The sequence below is a fragment of the Ambystoma mexicanum genome, chromosome 2p, assembly GCF_040938575.1.
Source record: "Ambystoma mexicanum isolate Mex_15411 chromosome 2p, UKY_AmexF1_1, whole genome shotgun sequence".
Classification (NCBI taxonomy): domain Eukaryota; kingdom Metazoa; phylum Chordata; class Amphibia; order Caudata; family Ambystomatidae; genus Ambystoma; species Ambystoma mexicanum.
In genome coordinates, this window is record NC_090923.1 from 632,332,466 (window position 1) to 632,356,920 (window position 24,455).

The 24,455-nt window shown below is 39.0% G+C and overlaps 1 protein-coding gene across 1 annotated transcript in view; it reads left to right on the forward strand.

Moving 5' to 3' along the window:
- Positions 1-24,161, forward strand: part of CDHR4 (cadherin related family member 4) — a 332,193-nt gene extending 308,032 nt beyond the window's left edge. The window contains exons 15-17 of the mRNA XM_069646250.1: positions 10,965-11,138; positions 13,857-13,922; positions 23,994-24,161. Coding sequence (XP_069502351.1) covers positions 10,965-11,138; positions 13,857-13,922; positions 23,994-24,161 — 408 coding nt within the window. The remainder of the gene's footprint in view (positions 1-10,964; positions 11,139-13,856; positions 13,923-23,993) is intronic.
- The last annotated feature ends 294 nt before the right edge of the window (positions 24,162-24,455 follow it).

Genomic DNA, 24,455 nt, shown 5'->3' on the forward strand with positions numbered 1-24,455 from the left:
GTTATGTTTTTATCCCGGGCACTTGCATCTGTGTTGTATCTTAGTGCTTGGCTGAATATTGTGGCATCCTTTGGGTGGAAAAGGTTGAAGATGTCACTCTTCAAATAGCCAGCCTGGGCTAGTGGTTTGTGATACACTGTGGCCTGCAGCTGGTCATCTCTTATTGTTATAGTGTTGTTGAGGAAATGTACTTTTTCAGGAGAGTGGAAGAGTTTGAAGTTGATCGTTAGGTGGAACGCATTGAAACTGCTGAGATCGTGTTTCCCATCAGTCCAAACCAGGAGAAATCATCAATCTAGCAGAGCTATCTTCATGGTCTGTGGTCAAAGATGTCAAAAAATGTTCTCTCCAGTTGTGCCGTGAATAGATGTGTGTACTGCGGTGTCATGGCCAGCCCCATCATTTGAAGATAAATGTCAGTATCAAATGTGAAATAGTTGTATGTTTTCTATGTACTTGGCTATCGTGTCAGCAAGTAGGCTATGATCTCAGAGAGCATTCTTACACACCTTAGTACCATCAACGTTGGGAATTTGTAGAGTGGCTCCACATCCATGGTTGCTATCAATGTGCCCACTGGAAGGGTATCTATACCTTTGACATTTTCAGTATATCAGTAGTGTGCTGAATGTAGGTAGGTTTCTCTCTTACAAATGACTTCTAGAGGTTTTCAACGCAGACAGAGATGTTCTAAAGTAGCCTGCCTAACCCAGACGCGAATGGGCATCCAAGGTGGCATTCTTTGCATATGTTAGGGATCATGTGGAATGCACCAAGTACAAAGGTGTCTGTTTCAGGCTCTTAAAGTTTTCCCTGATATCATTTGGAAGTTTCTTTATAATGTTGCTGTGTTTTCTTTCCTTTTGTTTGGTTGGGTCTTCCTGAGCTTTGAGTGGTCAGAAGGTTGCCCGTGTGCTTCCTGCACCTAGTCACTGGTGTTCATTATGACGATAACCCCTCCTTAGTCTGCTGGATTGATTGGGATACTCTAGCTGAAGTTCCGACTTTATAACCCTCCTTTCTGTAGGTGTCAGGTTATAGGACTCTTTAATATATTTGTCCAGAATGGTGTATGTGCCTCTATGCCTAAAACATTCAAGTTATCAATCCAGTTTTGGGGTGAGTCTAGTTTCTGGGATGCAGTGAGAGTTCTGCTTCTTTTTCTTATTTGTGTCCTTGTTATTAACCATTCATTTGCTGGCCTGGCTGTCACCCGGTTTGTCAGGAAACAATTCCTTCAGTCGAGTTGTCTGAAGAATGCTCCGAGATAGCTGCAGTAAATGAGTGCCCTGGCTAGAACTGAGTTTCCCCATCTGCGTTGGGGTATCATTTCCGAAGTTGACGATGCAGTCCTGTTGTTGGAGAGTGTCTGTTTATCCCACGCTCACAGTGTCATGTGCTGCCCCACTATTTATAGCTCTTTCAGTGCTTCAAGCATCTTCCTTTGTTGTTTTAAAGAGATTCGTGGAGTCATTATGTACACGCTTGGAGTTCTTTCCACATATAATTGGTGTGCCGGCCCTTTTTACAGAGGATCGTTTAAATCCGTTCTTCTGACATCTTTCTGTGTTTGTAGCAGTCAGTGCTGTCAGTAACGGTCTGGTATTTGTTATGAGAATCCCGTTTTGTAGGTTGACACTTCAGGGTTTTTGATAATCTGTTCTCTCAGGATTAGATTCTAAAAGTTGCATTTGCTTAGAAAGAAGAGGTTGCTGTCAAGCTGTGCTTGTTTTCTCAATAGTTCATTCATGTTTATTTTCATGTGGTATGTTGTAATATGTTCCACATTATAAGTGCAGTTTCCTTATACTTTGTACATTCAGTAGGTCCAAGGTTGGAGGGCGACTGGGTCATAGAGTGAAGACATTGTCTTCCTGTTTCTTTGGCCCTAAGGAAGACTGTTCTGCAGAGTCGAAACTAGGACGAGTGTAGGAGATCAGAAGATTCCAGAAAAGAACAGAGCAAGGGGGAAACCAGAGAGCCCAGAAGTTTAATGAAGAAAGGAAGAAGAGAAATAGGGCGGCAATTAGCCAGAATAGAAGGGTCCAGCCTCGGTTTCTTAAGAAAGGGGATAACAACAGACTGTTTTAGCTCAGCTGGAATCAAGCCAGATTGGCAGGACAAATTAACTGCTGATTGCAAGGTGTTAGCCACTTGCATTTTCTTTTTGTGGCACTTTCTAGACCAATTAATTAAATTGTGTAATGTAACTTAATATGTCTCTGTTACCCTTAGCTCTAACATCTCATAATCAACGTCTTGCCTGATCTGCCTATGGTCAAACATCCTCTGCATTTCAGGTTTAAGAAGGACCAAGTCTTAAAGAATAGAGCTGTTCTGTGAGATAAAAGGGAACAACCAGGTGGCAGCATTTCCAGTGAGATACAAAAGAATGAAGGCTAACTTTGATGCTGCTATATAGAAAGCCTCAGGGCATTAAAGAACATGCAAGTCGCATTCAATGACAAAAATCTGATATTTCCGGCAGTCCCATCAAATCATTCTAAGGCAGCCAAGGCTTCCCTTAGCATGAGACTCAGAGATCCCCTGGGCCTCTTCCCATCTCCTATCTACATCCAGTTTGTGCACTGAGTCTAAGTTTTCTGGGGTTCAGGAAAAGGATCTAGTCTCAGGAGGTAAGGGAGTGCAAGTGGCCTGCAGACTAGTAACTCTCCTATTGAGGGTTTCTACTCGCTGACTTAAAGCAAAATGTTCCTCCCCGAGGCGAGCACATCCTTGCTTAGGTCTTTCAATATGTCAACCAACGACTCCAAAAAGCACCACTCAGAATCCATGGTAGCTCGGTGGAGAATTGAACTTGGTTCTTTCATACTTTCATGTTCCTAAAATGCAGATCTACACATGAGGTGTCGTCAGCCCCCAGACCTTCCAGAAAGTTGTGCCTACCCCAGATATTTCAACATCTGAACCAAGAACTCCAAGAAACCCTGTTCAGAATTCACACAGTCTCGGTGGAGAATTAAACTTGGTTCTTTCATGCTGTCAGCTTCTGAAAATGCTGATCTGAACAAGAGGTGCTGCTAGCCCCCGATCCCCCAACCCCTGGAAAGTTGTGCCCACCCCAGAGAAGGTTACATATGTGAACAACTCCCCCCGCATCCCGAGGGGGAAGGGATAGGGATAAAATAATGAACTCCAGATATGCCAAGGATTCTGCTGCCAATCTGTAGTGAGATAAAAGCAGTAGAGCCTTAGTAAGTATTCTACATCAACCTGTTGATCCCTCCCACACTCCATATAAATGGACAGGTTTTGTTTTGCAATTGATACCCTAGGTTACGTTGTCTCCATTTACTCCTAATTCTGACAGATCCGGGATCTCAAGCCAAGATCACATACTTTGGCTGGTGGGGATGCCATGGTTAGAACTCCTGGTTCCACAGTCAACACTGCATGATCTGTATTCAGTGAGTATGGAGGATGTCTGATAAGACATGCAAGATATGTCCTTCAATGCATGACTGGTCCTTTTATTTTATTCTATTTAATGGCATTTTGCAAGTCTTGAAGGCTGCTTGACATCTGTTTCAGAGGATAATTACAGTTTTGTCTTCCAGAGCACTGTGTTCTTAAAATTCATGACAGATGGCGCTAGCAGTGGAACTGCTATATCTCCCTCAAAGGGTAACACATGAAAGTATCTCTTCTCCTTGGATCATGCAAATGAACGACACATCCTTAGATGCGATGTGAGAAAAGCTACATCTTACCCTCCTTTGTGAAATAACAAACATGTCCCTTCAGCAAGTGCTGCGCAGAGTAGTAACACTAAAGAGAAGGCATACACAAAACTCATATTGAATAACAGTGAGTATCCAGAACAAAGGGCCTGAAAAAACAATTAAACACAACTAAAAATGATGTGTCTCTCCACTCACTCTAAATTTATTATGGCGGTGAACACAACACATCATGTTAAAAAATTAATAAATTATATTGTTTGTATATTTGGTGCCTTGTAACTTAAAACACTCAGAAACGAAGGTCAACTGGTTTCTGCAGGATGATAATTCCCAGCATTCATCAGGACCAAAGCACTACTCTGCACAGTGTTTGTTCACCCTATGTAGACATGTGCATTATCTATAACCTGCTCTTTCTTTGTACCCTCAGTTTTGTATATTTTTTAAGTGAACAACATAAGGGTAGCTTCTTTGTTATTATTATTAAATTGAGTGAGTGCACATGTTGTGGCCTAATTACATCCAAGAACAAACTAATCATTGTTATTTCAGTCCTAAATTCATTCTTTTCTTATGCTGAACCAAGCATTAGTGTTGCTGACTCCTGCCCCTTCTTTACCTCCTACTCTCTGGCCACCCTCTCCCCTCACCCTTGTGTGGCCAAAAACCTTGGTGTCATCTTCGACTCCTCTCTCTCCTTCGTACTTCATATTTATGACCTTGCCAAGAAGGCCTACTATCAGCTTCACCTGCCGACAGGCATTCTCCCTTTCCTCACCATCCCCTAGAAACTCAATGGGCCTCATTATGAGTGTGGCTGTCCGGAAACAAGGGTGCCGGTAAGCTTACCATCACCGTTGTTTCTGGGCCGCCACACTACAAGTCTACCTGCAGGGGCCATTGCGCTCGGCAGGTCTGACTCTGCCAGGACCAACGGCCCTTGCAGGCAGAGTTGTCACAGAAGCGCTGGAACCATTAGCAACGGTCCTTGTGCTTCCGGGAATGGGGACTTGTCAGATCCAATGCCTGACTTCCTGCGCCACCGGGACTTGTAATGTCCTGGTGCACCAGGAAGTCTGGCGCCTGCGACCTTGCTACATCCATCTCTCTCTCCCTAAATACCTCCCTGCTAGAGTACTTCGGCCCACTTGCTCCAACTCTCTGCAGGTCAGACCTTTCTCCAAGCAGAGAGTGGGGTAGTTCTCTTTCTTCTGCAGGGCCGCCCTCTGGAACGGCCTCCCTGCCCCTCTCTGACTCGAGCCGGATTTCCTTAAGTTCTGGAAGCTTCTCAAGACCTTCCTTTTCTCCTCCTCCTTCCCTCTCCCTCTCCCTTGCTAGTTTCCACCTGACGCTGCGACTGTTTGCCTGTGTCCCTTATGAGCCTTACCGGGGCCACGCACTCCCTTGACCAGTCTTCCCTGCACTCTTTTACTAGCACTTGCCTATGGGCACCCTTCCCTGATTATCCTATTGAGTCTGATCCACCCCCTTCCCTGCACTAATTGACTCCCTTCCCAGTTTTACCCTAGACACTTGCCCTCCTTGGCTCCCCCTAGCACTGCCTAGCCCCTGTCGACCCCTCCCTCCTGCACTTCTCCCTCACCCCCTCTTCCTATCCCATCCCTCCCCCTGATCATTCGCCTCCCCTGCACTTCTATTTACTGCACTTGCACAATTTCGAATGTCACAGGGCTTAGTAGGACCGTTATTGTTATTTTCTCCTCTGCCCCTGCCACCCCCCCCTCCCCGCTTTGTCTTGTGTCGCCTGGAAACACTTTTTGCTGTATAGGTGCCCTAAAAATGTTCAATAAATAAATAAAATAAATAGGCATGAGTGTAAAGCAAGCCAGTAAGTGGTCCTCGAGTAGCTTGTACTCAGCCCTAGAAATCCATCAAAATTGGTCTGAAACCGGGGCCTTGCCACTGCTTCATGACCTGATTTGCTTGACCCAATTGCTTGGCATGCTAAAAGTCACAATGCTGCTCTTTCCTAGTAGATGTCACCAGCACCCATGTTTAGAATCACACCATCGGTGTCATACATTTGAAGTTAGATTATTTGTTTTGTGATAACGGAAAATATAAAATTGAGAATATATTGTTGTATTTTTGCAATAGATTATATTGCAGTCTTCTGATTAGAATGATTGAATAAAAAGAATGAATACATTAGATTCTTACATTTCGTTATAAGGAACTGAGATTGGAACCTATATTTATCAATTTTAATTTGATATTGTTTTATAATGGAATATTTTCCATTCCATTTTCTGACCGCTGATTAATTATATTTATTTAACACACCTTTTAAAAAAATGGTTCCTCCCTTTCATGTCAGCTAAGCCTAAGCCACTCCTTTAGTTGCATAGGCCACAGGTAAGAACGTGCTGGGCTATTACACCAGTCTATGTAATTTGGACAAAAATACACACCCTTAGCACATTTGACTCTATAGGCTCCTCAGCTACTTGCGATTCTTAGTCACTACCAGACATTTCATACCCCCTTTTTTCGAAGGAAAATGGAGTCAAAGGCTACCCTTGTCATTGACGCTATGCTAGTTTGCTTTTGTCAGCAGTGGAGCTTACAATAGCATGTATCAGTTAGCTCTTACAGAAAAAGGGAAAGGAATTAATTTCCCTTTGTTCTGTAAGAGGTAACTGATACATGCTATCGTAAGCTCCACTGCTGACAAAAGCAAACTACCCTTTTTCTGTAAGAGCTAACTGATTAGAGCAAAACCGACCAGTGGAAAAACTGCTGTCAACAGTGTTCCTTTCCCTACACCTATATGTTAATTATTATTATTATTATTATTATTATTATTATTATTATTATTATTATTATATTTATTATATTTATTGAGCGTGGACCTAGCTCCAAGAAATAACAGAGCGCTTTACAGAGGTATACAACAGTACAGATGCATAACGGAGCAGTTACCAGAGGTAACAACAGAACAGATATACAGTGGGGGTAGGATACAGAGGGGCTCAAAGGAGGGCTACAGCTGTACAGGTGGCATGAGGGGTGACGTGATGGAATAGGGGTTGAGGAGGAGAGATTCCTTGAAGAGGTGGGTCTTGAGTTCTTTTCTGATCACTTCTCTGTACTTGCTGATAGATTCTCTTCTGGTTGGTTGGGCTGTGTGTCTTCTTGCTATTGGTATAAGGGACAAACTGCACCACCTGTGCTTAAATAATGCATTATGTCAATTTAAAAGTATAATTCGTGCTGACAGAACTGTTCAACAGTCTTCCAAGTCTGGCTGTGGCTGCTTAACACATAATAATGACATTGTTAAAGAAAACGTAATTCTTACCCATCTGCCACCTGTCCATAACGTGCGGAGCTGCCTTGCACGAGAAACACTACGCTAATGCGATTATAAATATGTCATGTTTCTGGAGACTGAGATGATACAAATATATTTTTATTCCAGAAGGGGGGATGATTCCTAGTTCGCAACATAACTCCGAGATGACATTAGAGGAGTGTGAGGCACATGCCCACTATACATTTTGGGCGTGGTTTACAAAGCGTTTTTCAATGGGATTGCGTCATTGAAAAAAACTTTTGTAAATAAGGCTCTTTTCATATTCAAATCAAAAAGAATGTTCAGAATCGCCAACATTTACAGGAATTACATCAAAGCCATTGTGGCTAATGGCGTAATTTCTATTCCTTGGTTATTTTCTACCAGCTGGAGAAGAAACGTTTTGAAAGTAATATGGAACATGTTCGATGGATGCTGTATGTAGTGGTCCTATAGTGCCTACTTTGGGTTCTGCTGGCCAGATCATGTGTATGGTGAAATTTATGAGAAGGGCCCATATAGTGTTATAAGGGTATGGTAAGTCATAGATAAGGCTGAGAGCTTCTTGACGTTCACGCAAGTCTACTTACACTTGCACTATCCTATTTACACACAGTAAGTGGGTACTTGTACCCTGCGGCTCCATGTCAACTATTACCTGTACCTGAATCTTCATCTTTCTTTAGCGGGTCTGCACAGAGATAAATTCATTTCAGACATCTGTGTTTGATGCTATGGTCAAAGGTCTGACTCCTTGCAGATCCACTCAGACTCTCATCCTTCCCAGTAAACTTAGTACCATTGACTTAGGTGATCATTCGTGTCTGTTATTTTGGCTATAGAGCTAAGATACAAAACAATATGTAAAGCACTTTTCTTTGAAAGCAAGTTTGAGCATTTTTGTTAACATTCTGCTAGGTTCATGCTGTCCTATTCTGATCTCAGCTCTGGCAGTCAGCCACCTAGGCTTATACGCTAAACGTATCCCCTTGTAGAATGGCATCAATTTCATTTGATTAAGTGGCAGTTCCAAATGTATTTGCTTTTAGCACATGGTCCTGACTCTGGCTTCAGCATTTGGCTGTAGTCAGGGATGTTGCTCGGTCTGGAAAAGATCTGGGGCTATGCTAATGTCGGGACTGTTGGGATAGGGTTAGCTAGACTTTTGGTTATAGCCTCTGAGCTTCTATCCGGGGCTACAACCAAAAGACCCGGGCTATAGCCACCTGAGCCCCTCCCTAGCAATACCTCTGGCTTCAACAACTGTTTACGCAAAATGTAATTATGATTGTAATACTAGATGAACATTAGTATTAATATACCCACCAGCGTACTGTCAATAGCACAATATACACAATTCCAATACAAATGTACACATTATTGTAATATTAACAGCACCATATCTAAAAGCTCAATAACAATGTAGGCACTAGCATACTATAAATGGCACTAGATAGAAAATGTTAATACAAATGTAAGCAGTAGCATCGAATGAACTTACAATTATAAGGTATATACATAATGTTAATACTAATGTAACACTAACATCAAATTTCCTCACAATCATAACACACAGGTGTATACAGTAAACAGCACATTTTATATGTTAACATGTCTTCATTTGTATAAGTGAAATATTAAAATTAAGAATGAATAACCAAATGAGTGAAGCTAGAGTACTGTTAATAGCACTATACATAAAATGTCAATACAAATGGAAACATTTGCGTATTATCAATAGCACTGTATAAAATATGTTGATACAAATGTATGCACTAGTGTACTATAAATACTACTAGATAGAAAATGTTCATACAAACGTAAGCAGTGGTATGTAATGTCCTTACAATAAGAATGTGCAGGTGAGTACAATAAACTGCTGAACGAGTCAATGTGTGTCATATGCTCCATAGTTTCAACAAATGTGTATGCAAAATTCAGTTATGTTTGTAATGCTAGGTAAATATTATTATGGATGAAGACACTACCGTACTGTTAGCGTACTATATAGAAAATGTTAATATGACTGTAGGCAGTATCATACTAAAAATAGTACTATATACAAAATGCTGATACAAATGTAAGCAGTACCATCAAATGTCCTTACAATGATAAAAGACAAGCAAGCAAACAAGGAACCAATAACGCCTCTCTTGGTCCGACCCGCTTCGTTAGTGCACCACTTATTGGCCCTATCACAAAACAAATTGATGAGGTCTTTCACGCTAACTTCAAACCATTCATATTACAAAACATATTTTATTTATATTCATACACATTGAGCATAAAACGTCAAATCAATTAAGACTTTTTGTATACAATGTTATACAGTCGTGTTGTCAAAGGTGGGGTTAGTAAGTGACTGAGGTCTTCCTATAAACATAGTTGGCCTTCTATGAGGTCATGGTACAGACAAAAAATAGAGAACAGACGTTGATGTATCTCAATGTTGGTGTATTGTTCTGTTCTGTATAAGTCACAAGCTTATTTCAACATCAAGAGATCCTTTAGTGTGATCTCTATTCACTGAGGCTTAAGGTTTTCTACCCCTACAATAGTCTACATAGGTTTCAGCTTTTCTATATTAAATAAGGCACTATCTCTAGTGCTTTTTTTCTGTGTTTTGCGGTCTTCAGGACACAAACATTTCTTGAAAATTTCAATTGATTTGCAGCACCCCCTTGGGTATCATTGTCTCACACGTTACGTTTTTTCAAACGGGCGGACTTGAGTGTCTTTTTCACACAGAGTTCCTAGTGTCTTGGCTCTGCAAACGATTCTTATTTTAGCCTGTTATCACAAGGTTGTTACTCCTGTATTCTTTATTCTTTTTGGCCTTATCCTGTGGTCATTCCTATTGTCCCCCCAGATTTCTTCTTCCAATGGGCTGAAAGTTCTTTCTTCATGTTCCTTTGTCTGTGCACACTGCTGTTCATTGATGAATGTTAGCATCAAATGTCTTTACAATCAGAACATCCAGGTGTATATAGTAAACAGCACAACATTTTATAATTTCACATATCTTATTTTGTAAAGGTGAAACATCAACATTAAAGGGAACATGAGAAGATGACAAAAAAGAACACAAACATTATCATACATCTTGTAAGTATACTTTCTTATAAAAAACACATAACAGTCACCAAATGTACGTTTTCACAAAAGACAAAAACACAATTGTATGTTACAACTAAAATTGTAAAAATATATCAATAAAATATTGTCTTTTAGCAAAATATTTCCTTTGTGATTTAATTGCAGCAGGAAAACACAAGCATGGAAAGAAAGTGGTAAAATAAAAAAGAAAACATCACAAAAATCACCACAAAAATTACTCAAAAAAGAACACAAAAAACAAGAACATAAAAGCACACATATAACTAGTGTGAGAAACCAGAAGGTGTCTCACACACTAGTCCCTGGGGATCTGTCACCCAGGTGGCCAGGACACGGCCATCGCTTTTGGATCCTGTTCCTGGAAGTGGACCAGTGTGGAAGGATCACCTGGGTGAGGGGTCTTCGGGGAGTGGTACACCGGATGGTGAGACGCGGTATCGTAAAATCTTTACTTCACCCTACCAGGTAGGATACATAGGGACTCTACCTCCAGCCCCCTTTTCCTACACAATCACTTTCACACGGACAGCCCACTCTGGGAGGAAACAGACTTACGCCCGAGCAGTATACCTGCTGTGTCCCAATACAATGGTCAGGCGAGGAGAGGCAATTACTGACCATCACACACACATCCCACTTCCATTAAACTTCCCCGCACGGATAAAAGGCAGAGTACAAGAGCACATTCTGAGCAAGGCAAAACACATGAGGAAATAGCAGCTTCAAGACCTGAGCTGAACGAGGGACAAAAGACGATGAAGTACGAGGGGTTTGCAAGGAGGGAAATTCCCTTGACCTTTCCGGCAAAAAAACTTTACTTTCACAAGACTTCAAGGATGGACAGTTTAAGGCCACGAAACCAGTCTGAAGAATCTTGCATCGTCTGTTGGAGGTACCCACGCTCCTCCTACATGACTAATCAAGTCAGGGAGAAGCAGCAGCTACGTGGTACTGTCCTTGGCTCCAAGAACAAAGTAGCAACAAAGAAATCAATACAGCCGGTGAGTTGGAGATACCAATACCAGACCGGTCTGTGTTGAAGCCAAGGTTGCAAGCAGAAACATTGTATGCTGATGAATGCTTGAACTTGGATACAATACCGTTGACAGATTGATCCGGCACTGAGTGCGTGCTTAATCGAAGGTCCCTGGAAGGTATGCAGCCGGGAAGTGGCAGAAGTGAAAGTTAAAGAGTTGTATGGAGAAAGAGATTGTGAATGAAAATGGTCCTGTGACGGGTCAAGCAAAACCCTGTTCACAGTCGAAAGTCTTCAATTTTTGATACAGAAAAGAAAGATTGGAAAAGGAGTTAAAGTGGTCAACTAGCCTGACATGTTTCTTGCACACTTTTCTTTTGCATAACATTGTTTCCCACACTATTTTTTTTTAAAGTACGGATTGGCAATATGTTTATAAGTATAGGTCCTTTGAGTTTAACAAGACTCTACTAAGACTGTGTTATTATTATTTGATGGTCGAAGCTTGCTCCCATAGTTAGATTTAGGATTAGACAGGCGTTTTTCCAACCCATTTTGAAAGTTCAATAAACACCCTTGAACTGTGATCACTTGTGTCTCTCTTCAGTGTTTGATACCATGCCTTCCTTACACTAGGCACCACAATGTTAAAATAAACATTCCCATTGATGACAACTATACCGACTATGTATAATATCACAGAAGAAGTAGTTGAACATTTATTTTTAAAAGAACAACTTACAAAAGAAACAGCAACATTTATTGCACCGGTTGAAATCTTACCATATGTATCCACAAGTTCATTAAACCTTTATAGAAAAGCCACAGAAAATAGAAATACACTTTTAAATACTCCCAATGTTACCACTAAAGCTAGTTCACCATGCGTAACACATAATGTTAACAAATTAAAATTGCTAAAAATCACTCAAAATAAATTAAAATGTATTTCTACAGTACAAACTTCACCTATAGAAATACAAATACAATCTTCAGTGCCTAGCTAGTTCTAGCACTGCTTTAATAATTGAAAGTGCTGTGGCACCATAAAAAAACATACCTCCCCTAATAACGAACATACTACTATTCCAACAGTTGAAAGCCCACAAATCCAAAGAAATAACGTTAATATATTCCCTATTAATACTACTTGTACTACTACTAGTACTACTTTAACGGTGCAAAGTACTTTTATTGAACCAAGAAACCTACATCGTAGCACTTGACTACTTCGATTTCCAAAACTAAAAGTTCTGCTATAACTATGAGTAAAACAATTAATGTTCCAATAGCAAATCCCATAATATAAGCAAAAAAGGAACAAAAAACTACTTCACTTTTAAGTAGTAGTATTTAAAAAAGAAAAACTAGGGTGGTGCACAAAGCAAAAAAGTAACAAGGTAACTTTCCTATTATGACCACTCCTTGAACTTATGTTCTGAAAGTTCAACACCTGAACACATATCACAACTAAATGTGTGTAGTACTGGCAATAGTCAAAGTATTTCAAGTGCTAGTATTAGTAGAAACTAAAAGCAATATCCCAAAAATATAACTACCTCTGGAAAAATTTAATTTTGGCAAATTAAGATCTTCGACTTGGTACTACTTGGAAACTCCTCCACCAGATGATGTGTAAAAGGTAACACGTAATTTGCAAAACAAAGGGGATCTGGGAATCTCTCTACCAGCACGAACACAGCCCAATGACTTGTTCTTGGGTGAATAACCCCTGGGAGAGACTCTACCAAGTCTTTAGCTCACTGTCCCTTTCACAGAGAAGAAATTTCCCCGCATATCAGCCTTTGTCCTGCCCAGAGGCAGTCCAGCGCCGAAATGCTAGGCAATTCTCCTCTGAACAAGAGTACCATCAGTAACCCCATACACGTGTTTCAGCCTTGTTGGGCATCATCAGTGAGGTGAAACTGTTGCCTCTCTAAGAACAGTGAGCAAGGGGTCCACGTCTGGATCGCCCTGTTAACTTAGGGTGAAACCCAAAGTTAATTTATTCAAAACAAAGGGGGGTCTGGGAATCTCTCTACCAGCACGAACACAGCCCAATGACTTGTTCTTGGGTGAATAACCCCTGGGAGAGACTCTACCAAGTCTTTAGCTCACTGTCCCTTTCACAGAGAAGAAATTTCCCCGGATATCAGCCTTTGTCCTGCCCAGGGGCAGTCCAGCGCCGAAATGCTAGGCAATTCTCCTCTGAACAAGAGTACCATCAGTAACCCCATACACGTGTTTCAACCTTGTTGGGCATCATCAGTGAGGTGAAACTGTTGCCTCTCTAAGAACAGTGAGCAAGGAGTCCATGTCTGGATCGCCCTGTTAACTTAGGGTGAAACCCAAAGTTAATTTATTAAAAACAAAGGGGGGTCTGGGAATCTCTCTACCAGCACGAACACAGCCCAACAACAAGTAATTTGCACAATTTGCAAAACAAAATAAAAAAGGGGTCATCCTCAAAAATATTATTTAGGAAATCCAGCAATGTTCGCACATTTGTGAAATAAACATGAGCAGAAATATTTTACCCGTCAAACTTGAATTAAAAGAACAGTTCCATGGTAGTTAAGACAACTAAAAACAAAATACCCGAAGAAGACAGATAGAAACTGTAACTGTATAGAAGGAAATTAACCTGTTCCTTTTAAAGTTCCTAAAACATATCAAGCTGCTGATTGTGTGTCACTTTCAAATTTACCAAATGTTGATTCAGTGTATGCTTATTCTTTTTTAGGCTGCTGAAAAAGTGGAACAATTATTGCAGAAGGAGAAACAAATGCAGCTACTCAGCTGCAAAAATGTAAATATCTTCAATTAAGAGATGCTTTAAAGATGTAAATATTTATAAAAACAAATTCTTTTTTACAAAATAGTAAATGAAAGTACTCATTTCAAATTCAAATTTGAATATTAGTGTGTATTTAAAAATACGGGCCATTGCTATTTCATAATAATTAAAGTATTACAATAGAATATGAATATATTAACAATAATATATGTAAATGGAGACAATAAAAGATGTGTATATTTTTAAAGTAAAATAAAAGAAAATATTTTAAATAATTATAAATACTGCCACCAAAAAATACAACAAAAGCAAATACATTTTATACCACTTTTAAAATAATCCATTGATATTATAAATATAAACAACGCATAATATAATTTAACATTTTGCTTGATGTGGTAGAAAACATTAACACTATTAAGAGTTTTTACTTATTAAACAGTTAAAAGTGGCCACATAAAAAAAATGAAAGCTAAACTAATATCTTTTTTAATATTAATAACATGTAAGTGTACTTTCACATACTCAATTTCTGGCAATTCTCGTAATGAAACACAGAAAAGATTGATGAAGTACATTAAACTATTTTTATAATAACTTGTAGAAACTTTAATTTGTCTTTTCCCGAAAGTTATTACACGTAAAATTAAGTACAATTAGAATTTTTAAATGTTGAAATTTGGTGTTTTCAATTGGACTCTTTTTTAAAAGTTCTTCTTAACATTCAATGTAAGGGATAGTTTTAAGGGGTAATGTGGAAGCCATCACACATGTTATATTTCCATTTTCATAAATATAAACAATTTAAATTTTACACAACTGCATCAAAAATTACAACACAAAATATATTTTAATTAAACACATAATAAATACTAATTTAAAAAATAAAATAGTACTTTAAAATATTTTACAAGTTCACCACGTGTATTATTTTAATATGAATAACATGTAAGTCGACTTTTATATACTTCCTCAATTACTGCCAATTTTCATAATGATACCCAGAAAATAATTGATCAAGTACATAAAAGTATTCATATCATAATTTTAAGAACATTTAATTGGTATTTTTTTAACCTATTATACAAAAATAAAGTTTAATTAGAATTTTGACATTTTAAATTTGGGATTTTCAATTGAACTATTTTTCAACAGTTCTTAAAATTGGAGTTAAGGGACAGATTTATGGGGTGATGTTGAGTCTGTCACAAAAAGTATATTTATTTTTTCACAAATATTAATAATTTCAATTTTACACAATTACATCAAAAAAACACAATTATGACAAAAAACATATATATATTATAGCACATAATACATAATAATGTTGAAAATAAAAATGAAAGCATTTTACATACAAGTTATTATTCTAATATTTATAACATATAAGTGTACATTTACATACTTCCTAAATTTCTGGTGATGTTCGAAATGATACACGAAAACTTGAAGAAGTACATAAAAGTATTCATATTATAACTTAAAAAGTCTCAATTGTTATTTTTCAAAAAGTTATATATAAAGTGAAAATGGAATGTTTACAATTTTAAATTTAATATTTTCAATTTGACTCTTTTTCAAAGATTTTTATTAAAAGTGGAGGTAAGGAATGGCTTTAAGCGGTGATGTGGAGGCCAACACAGAAAATTATATTTAAATTTTCACAAATATAAATAGTTTAAATTTTACACAACTACATCAAAATAACACAATTACAACACACATTCATGCATTTCAATTCAATACATTGCAACACATCAACACATAATCATTTATCCTATTAGTGAGGAGGTCTGGATAACATTTTTAGAAGGACGTAATGCAAGGAAGACCAAGTTGCTTAATACATTCTTGAATAGGGCCCCTATTTTCCCGCCTTTTGAAGTATCCCCTGGGATCATTCTGAACAAAATGAAAGCTCTCAAGTCCTCAAGAGCCCCCGGCTCTAATGGGCTGGCTAATGTGGCAATTATGAATTACCCTGAATTGTGGGCGGAGTTATTCTCTGTACTTTTTTTAAAAGATCTTAGCGCAGGGGAGAATCCCTCAATCTTGGCAAACAGCTATTCTTATTCCCACTTTCAAAAAGGGCAAACCTGCCGATCCCAATAACTATATACTTCTCTCTATGCTCGATATAACAGGTAAACCTTTTGCTTCATTATTGTTAAGCGAAGTGCAGAAATGGGTAGACGAGGCCAACATACTCAGCCGATTTCAGTGTGGATTTCGGCGGGATTTCTCTACATCACACAATCTCATGGTGATGGACATATTTCGCACACAGGCACTCACCAAGGGGCAGCCTCCTCTATATGCCTTATACATTGACTTTGAGTCTGCTTTTGATTCCATCCCTAGAGATAGACTGTGGCTGAAACTTGAATCAATGGGATGTCCGGGAGGTCTCTTGTACTATCTGAGATTCCCGCACCAAAACACTACAGCCCGCCTTAGGCTAAATCAAGAAGGCAACAAGACCAAAAAGGTGTCCCAAAATAGAGGGGTAAAACAGGATGTGTCACCGCACCCCTGATTTACAACCTCTATGTATATGACATTCCAGCAGTACTAGCTAACATTGACAATTGTCCACCGAAAATTGGTGAGGCGCCTTTTACTGTACTAGCATACGCCGATGACTTGGTAGTATTTGATAACACCATTAGTGGGCTTCGGTGCTCCGCTACCACTTTATGGGAAAATGCTAGTTTGAATGGTCTGACTATCAACCTAGACAAGACCAAAGTGCTCAGATTCACTGGGAAAAGAGCATCCCGAGTTAACTTGATTGTGGGTAAAATTAATATACCTTACGCACCCTCCTATCGATACCTCGGAATTGAAATAGAGCCTAATGGCGATTACCGCTACTGCAGACAAGGACGCAAAATCAGGGCAGCACAAGTCACTGCACTGATTGCTGCATTCTCTAACAAGCAGGGCGGCTATACGCTCTGGGGGACACAGCACCTCTACATCCAAGTGTTTGTACCCATGATCACCTATGGTCTTGAGGCCATCCTCTCTTTTGATTTAGCTTGGCTCCAAGTGATGGAAGTTAAATTTTGGCGTCGGATATTAGAATTGTCCCCAGGAGTGCCAATGGCTTCGATAACACTAGAAATAGGGCTTCCATCATTAAAAGCAATTGTACTCAAAAAGATTCTAATCTCAAGATGACTAGTGGTTGCTCAAATCCCTTATTGACTGTGATACACCAGGAAGTGGTTAAAAAACATACCACTTCACCCCTATTGAAATTAATGTCAAAATGTCTTGCTGAAATAGGTTGGACACACAGAGGGGCAGTTTATACTAATGAAGTTCAAAACGCACTTGGGAAAAGGGTGGACCTCTGGGATTGGCTTGAGAACTTTGCACATCTGAGAACTCTAAAGAGCTATCAATTTATCAAATACAGATTGTACACCTATATGAAGCCCCAAGCATATTTGAACCTCTGTCCTACAAAAAGACTCAGACGTTTTATCACCTTGTTTAGATTGGAACAACTACCTACTCTGAGGAACTTGGGAGCCAGGGAAAATATTCCTGTCCCTGAGCAAATTTGTCGCTTTTTTAAGTTATCTGAATGCTTGGAGACAGCCAAACATCTCCTTATGGAATGCCAGACATTAACTAGCACAATAGTAGTATACCTTGGCGAGTTTGTTCACAAGCCTCAAACCATTTGTGAAATGTCATTTTGGCTATATTGCACAAACACCTGCAACATGCATTTATTTATAGCCCTCTATAACATATGGCTAAAAATTTAATTAAAGTTGGGCCTATTGATTTGAATAATTTGAGCAACAGAATGCGAAGAAAATTCATGCCATCTTGGGACTTGTTATTGGCATACTATAAATTTTGTTCAATACATGATCTTGATGTGAGTAGTCCTGTAAATATGTATATTATCGTTCAATATGTATAAATCTGCCCAGCACTTGGTGTAAAGATGATAATAATACTGCTTATTCTTAATTTGATATTTGTTATATTATTATCTGTTTATTTAAATTTTAAATTTATTTTGTTGAATATTATCCGCTTATTGCTTTTATTGTTATTAAAAATAATTGTTTATTATGTGTAAAGTTTGAATTTTCTTTCATTCTATATCACCTTATAGTATAAATAAATAAATAATCATTTATAAAAATTAAATGGTGCTTAAAAACTTACAATTAGAAAACTTTTCTTTAAAATAAGAAATTATTTGAAATTTTTTTTTACAAAAGAGTTAAGGTTAAACCAACATAAACTTGAAATTATATAATAATATGTGTTTTTTTAATGTTATTTTAAAAATGTATTGATAATTATTTTTATTTTGTTACCTTAATGTTGATTTCTTTTGTTTGTAGACTTTTAACTTTTTGTCGATTTAACCTTAACTCTCTTAAGAAAATGATGTTTACAAATAATATATATATATGTATATATATATCTATATATGTATATATATATATATTTTATAGGGCGGCGGTCGTAGTAGTTAAGGTGAGTCGGAGACACATAGGAACCCATCAAAATTCTATTGTTAATAACTTTTGATTCGAGTAACGGATTTGGCCGAAATTATGCAAGTGATTAAAAGTCTGCGCCCAGCCGATACCCCCCCCACAAAGTAGTTTCGTAAAGATTAGTTAAAAAATCAAAAAGGTATTAAGCATCAACACATTTTTTTTTCCAAAAGTGCGGCCTACTTCCCATTCATTTTCTCATAGACAAAAAAGGTCAATTTTTGCCAAATCGCACAGCGCAAACTGTTGGACGGATTTGAACCAGGTTCAAAACAACTTGGGCACAAAGTGTTGACTCACGATCCATTTGTGGTTTGGGGTTATTTCATGGCATAGTTATTTTTAAATTTGCTGGAGAAGGGGGTGCCCCCTTCCCCAAAAATTATAGTCATAAATCTCATGGTGCATTTCAGGATCATGGTTTTGAGAAATGAAACAACCGCCATCTTGTTTTTTGCTCAATGCGAGAGGTATTTGCATCTATAGCTGAGGTTATGGGAAAATGAAAAGCAGTAAACAACTATTTGCAGGTCAAAAAACATACAAATGCCATCAGGGTAGAGGTGGAGGTATTACTAGAGGGCACTGAGTGAAATCTGGGAGTTGGAAGGGGTACAGGGACCGAGTTTGCAATACAAAGCTTTCCGTAGCCCTGGCTATATCTGCAAATAGCTGACATCTCATAGCGTCACAGAAGCAGCGTGCTGTTGTGGGGGGAAGGGAGAGTCCAGGGGAGGTGAGGAGGCCATTTGAGGAGTGGGGGGATCTGGCACAGATGAGGGGGCACTTGGTGAGTTGCAGGGGGATCAGGAAAGCATTTTTTCTTCAGCTGTTTTGTTGATATTCATGGCTATATCCGAGGCTACAAAGGACTACACGTAGCCGAGGGTATGTGTAGTTTGGTATACGCGGCTATATAGTTTGCGGTGTCAGTGTTTTAGATTTTTTTTAAACTACTTTGTTTAGGTATAGTGATGTTGGGGGTGTAAAATCACTGGCCATAGCCAAAGGCCATGGTCAGTGACCTAATAGGTATTAGAGAGTCTTTTTTATTTTGGATGTGTTTTCAGACATTTGAGCATGTAAGACTTCGTAGAAAGATAGAAGAAATTGGTTTAACAAAATTAACATAAAAGGAGAAATTGTTGTCTAGTTTTAGATGTGCCATACAATGTATTTTAGGTTGCGTACTTATGGTATTATGTTGTGTGGGTGTGCAATGTGTGCATATCTAGTTTACTGTTATGTATTTTTCTGTGGTTTCTTATTTTTCAGTTACTTTACATAAGTACATGAGTAGAGTTTTTCTGTATTGATCATTTAAGTTGGATTGTAGTATAAAACTTGAAGTCAGTCCCTTGTCAACTGATTTTTTGTAACCACGGTTATGATAAAAGTCAATGAACTGTAGCCGCAGTTATAATAAAAAAGTTTTTTGTTATTATTTATTGTATTTGTGTATTTATGTATGATGAGTAGTCCTTAAAAGGACTTTTGGGGGTACACTGAGTGTAGACCTTTAGCACATTAGGAGTACTATTTTGATGTTATGAAGGAACACTGCATTTCCTTCATCAGTTAGGTGTACTCCATCATGTCTATAGAAATTGGCCATGTAGAACTGTTTGTTGTTGTCCGCAATCCATAATTGGTTGTTGTCTGTCACGAATGCTGAAACTGCTTTATTAACATTTCTCTAGGATTTCTCGATTTTACCATTAAATCTGGTGGTCCATCTCCATTTTTGCCTCTGAGTGAGATTGGAAAAGATAAAGATGGTCTGAGGAAGTTCCATTAATTTTCCAAAGCCTTGTTTCATCATTAAAGTAAGGGACACCCCTCGTACATTCCCCAAATCATTGCCTCCACAATAAATGAGTATGACGTCTGGTTGCTGTGTACTTCTTAGATTTACAATTTTGGAAAAACCTGGAACCAACGCATTGCCCGCAATCCAAACCATTTAATTGTAAAATCTCTCAAACCTAGGTCCATGGAAATATTTAGTTCCTCACAAAATGCCAGCAACCAAAACAGCCAACTGTCTCCAATCAGCCACATAGTTTTCAAACCAACCATGATATCTGCAGTATTTCTCTGTTTCCAGGAACATTATTCCTAGTTTTAATTTCTAGTAGTTTGTGTGAGCAGGGTATGTATGATGTGTGTGCATTGTACTTTCTAATTGGTTGATGGTGCTGTTGTTATTATTCGTGGCTATCCAACAGCCACCCAACATGCAGCATTGCTATTTGCGGGTAGATCCTCACCCCACCCCCACATTGCAGCCGCGGTTATATTTGAGCAAGTGACACGTTCTGTGTTTGTGAACGTGTGGTAGCAGTGGCTATCTGAAACTAGGGGAGTGGAGGAGAACTATGAGGAGTCGAGGGGGGCTGGTAAGCATGTTGGGGACAGTTTTTGGAGTTTGGTGGAGTGGAAAAACTATTTTGAATTCATATTTTTTGCGAATAGCCATGGTTATCAGCAAACGTCTATGAGGTGCTCTTGTATAGCCGTGTCTATAAAAAGCATGTGCGTAGGCACATTGTTACTATTCTGCTTTTCATTAGTTGTGGCTGGAACCGCAGGTATTTAAGGTTGAGTCTATAAATATACATTTTATGTGCAATAATCATATGTTCATGTGGATGATACAGTACAGAATGATATTTTGTATGTTTTATTTTATGTACTTAGTTGTTCACTTATTTGATTTGAAGGTTTGAAGGCCAATTTAGTTTGATTTTTGGCTTGCTGAAAAAATTGCGTGTTTCCGTGGATACAAACCAAGATCTGTAGCTGAGTCAAATAGCCACGGCTATGAAAGATGCTAGGTGGGGTAAAAATGGATTTGTGTCAGTTTCATTGATTGTTATTGGTTGTTGTTACTTTTGCCTTTGTGTAGAGTTTAGTGATAGGTTGTGCTGAAAATGTGTCAGCCATCTTAGTATTTTCATTGGTATATAGTCCTCTTTTTTGGTGTTTGTTTTGGAAAGTATAAAAGCCACCATTTTTGCAGTATTGTCCTTTTGATTCCTAAACTCTGACTGTGCACATGGCAGGAGTGTGGCTGATGTGAAAGTAAGTGTTAACTTTATTTACACATTTGAAGGTTTATTTGCACTTTTGCATGTGTTAGTCGTAGTGACCATTGCTATCAGATGGTGTTCATTATTATTTTCTTCATTTGCTGTGTTTGAGTGACAAATATTTTTTAATGTATTTTTTAAGTTTAAAAAATGTGGACATTTAGCTTTTGTATTTTGTATTAAGGTTGAAGGTTATTTGATAGTACTTCTTGTACTTTTAATGTATTTTGAGGTATGCAGTACTTGCAGGTGTTTAGAGTGTTTTGTGAGGTAGTTTGATTGCTGGTGTTGTGCAAGTTCATTTTTGTAATGTGTTTATTTTTGTATTTTCTTGTAGCTGCATTGTTATCATCATCCCAGTGGATTTGCACTAGAAGTTGTACAGTGAACTCCCATGAAAGGTCAACCTATATTCAAAAGATAGTGGTACTGCTGGAGATGAAAGTAGGAGATGTATGGAAAGCTTTCTTAGGGACCTTTTTGGTATTCATAATGATTTTTCACATGGAGTGGAATCTCTCCCGTTCCTTAACTGTGGCATCCACCTTAGCGCTTGTCCACGCAGGACTTTAATCACTGAATCTGGGAAGTCATATGAGGCAGTACACCTGGTGAATGAGAACTTGGTTATGATACTGCTGTTGAGGTTTAGAAAAAAAAGGGGGGTAAAATAAATTGGCACTTAAAAAATAAATTAACAATGGCAGCTAATGCGGTGTTGTGTGATTCAATTCTGCCATTCGCTAAATGTGGCATCTTCATTAACTACCCAGTCGCAGCATTTTGTACACATGACTTTCATCATGGTTAGATTGGGTTTCGGTAAGAGAGGAGTATGTGTACTGGATACCACTGCTGATGTAGAGGCTTCATTTGCAGATGGAGTTGTTGATGCACTGGTGGATGGAGTTTATGTAAGTGTTGATGATTCCCTTCTATGCAAGGAATTGGCCCCATGAATTTTTCTATTGTGGTGTTCATGTGCTTTACAATAGTCATCAACGCCCTCATTCCAATGGATTCGCACTACATGGTTAATCATAATAGATGTTCCCAGGCTTTGAGATGGAACATCTGACGGCTCACGGCTTAGAGATTTATTGCAGAAGGTGCACAGTACCTACTCTTCCCCTTTTCTGGAGCTGTGATACTTCACTTTAAAGAAGCGCCAACTGGCTGCATTTTTTTCCATTCCTGTGTGCTTCTTCCTTGGTGTTGAAGGATTGTCGACCCAAATGATCATGCCATCCTCACTGCTCCTACTGTCGTGGTTGGACATGTTGGAATGTCCAACCGGGGAGGAAAATATAAAAGAATAAAAATGACAATACAAAAAGACAATGCTGCAAAAAAAGTAAAAATAAAAATAAAAAAGTAAAACAAAAAATAGACCAACTAAACAAATCACAAGACAAAGGAAAATTGGATTTTGGGAAAACTGTGTAAAAAGGATGAAGAGTTTAAGGGGTAAAGGGCTAGAAGTGCTTGCAGTTACTCAGAAACCCTTTCACTAGCAAGTTCAGAAGGCAATGATTAACGTAGAGTCATTTTTTGTGGGTGTGGTGATTATTTGTGGCTACAGACAGCTGCGCCATCTGATTGGACAGTCTCGTATGCGGATGTTGTCAAACGGGGTGAGTGTAGCCGCGACAATGCAGTGCAACGTGTGATTTGATAGTTCATTGGCATGTACAAAAGGCACGGAGCCGCAGCGCATGTTATTACTGGCTGATGCATTATGCACAAAAAGGGGTAGCCGCGTTACCGGAGTTCGATGTCCCATTGGCTTATTTTGTATGCGCGGGTTACATAAAAACGAAATGGGCATACTCACGTCAATACTTTGCAATGTGCAATTGATCTTTGTTGACGTGTAGAACGTGTAGGCACGGAACCGCAGCACGTGATACCATTGGCTGGCATATTAGACGCAAAGATGCGGTGCTGCGTTGAAGGATGTCAACGTTCTATTGGCTCATTTTACACACACGGTTCAACCCCTCCCCCTGTCGTTGCTGTATGTAGCTGCACATGCATCCTTGGTAGACGCAGCTATAAAACCTTTTTCGTCACACTCATAGCATTATTTGTTGGCAACAACTCTGCACCAAACACTAAATAGAATGCTGCCAGATGACAAAAAATGATGGAGCTTCAACCCCATTCTCGTGAACCTGGGGAGGGATCGCTTCAGTTTTTGATCAATAAATGAATGGGCTTGGAGATTGTACTTCAATGAAACTCACCAAGCAATACTCAATGTGTTAATCAGTACTCAGTGAACATATTTGCTGTCACACAGTTTTACATAGAACAGCCTACACCCACCTAAATGTTTCTGTATATCTTGTGCACTAGAACAATGTTGGCGGTCTTCTTCGCCAGAACATGTTATCCTTCTGCTTTGCTCTGAAGTAAATGTCATGAACTGGCTCTCTCTATGTTTTTCATTACAGACTATTAAGAGAACTCCTCTTATTGTCACTGGAACGCAGACCTACTGGGCACCCGATCCATGGTTCGTGGCGGTCTTGACCATCACAGCAGCACTCCTGCTTTTAGGGCTTGCCCTGCTGGCTTGGCAGATCTTCAAAAGGTACTACAATGCTACTTATGCGTTCTGAATGCAGGGAACCTAGTGGCCCACACATGGAGTCGAAGCAGGTGTATAGTAGAAAACAAAATGCAACCCAACCAGACGCGTAGACAGGGTAGGGCCTGAGCGGGCAAGATCCAACCAAAATCTGTAAATGCCCACTCAGCAGCACTGCGTGGGCATTTACAGATGCCCCTGTGCAGACTGAGCTGCAGGAGCCGCTCTCAGGCTCATCCGAACGTTGCGCCCCCTGCCTGCTGCGCTCATGTCACGAACAAGGAAGCTCTCCCTGCTACTGGCTCCTGTCTGTGCAAGAGCCAGA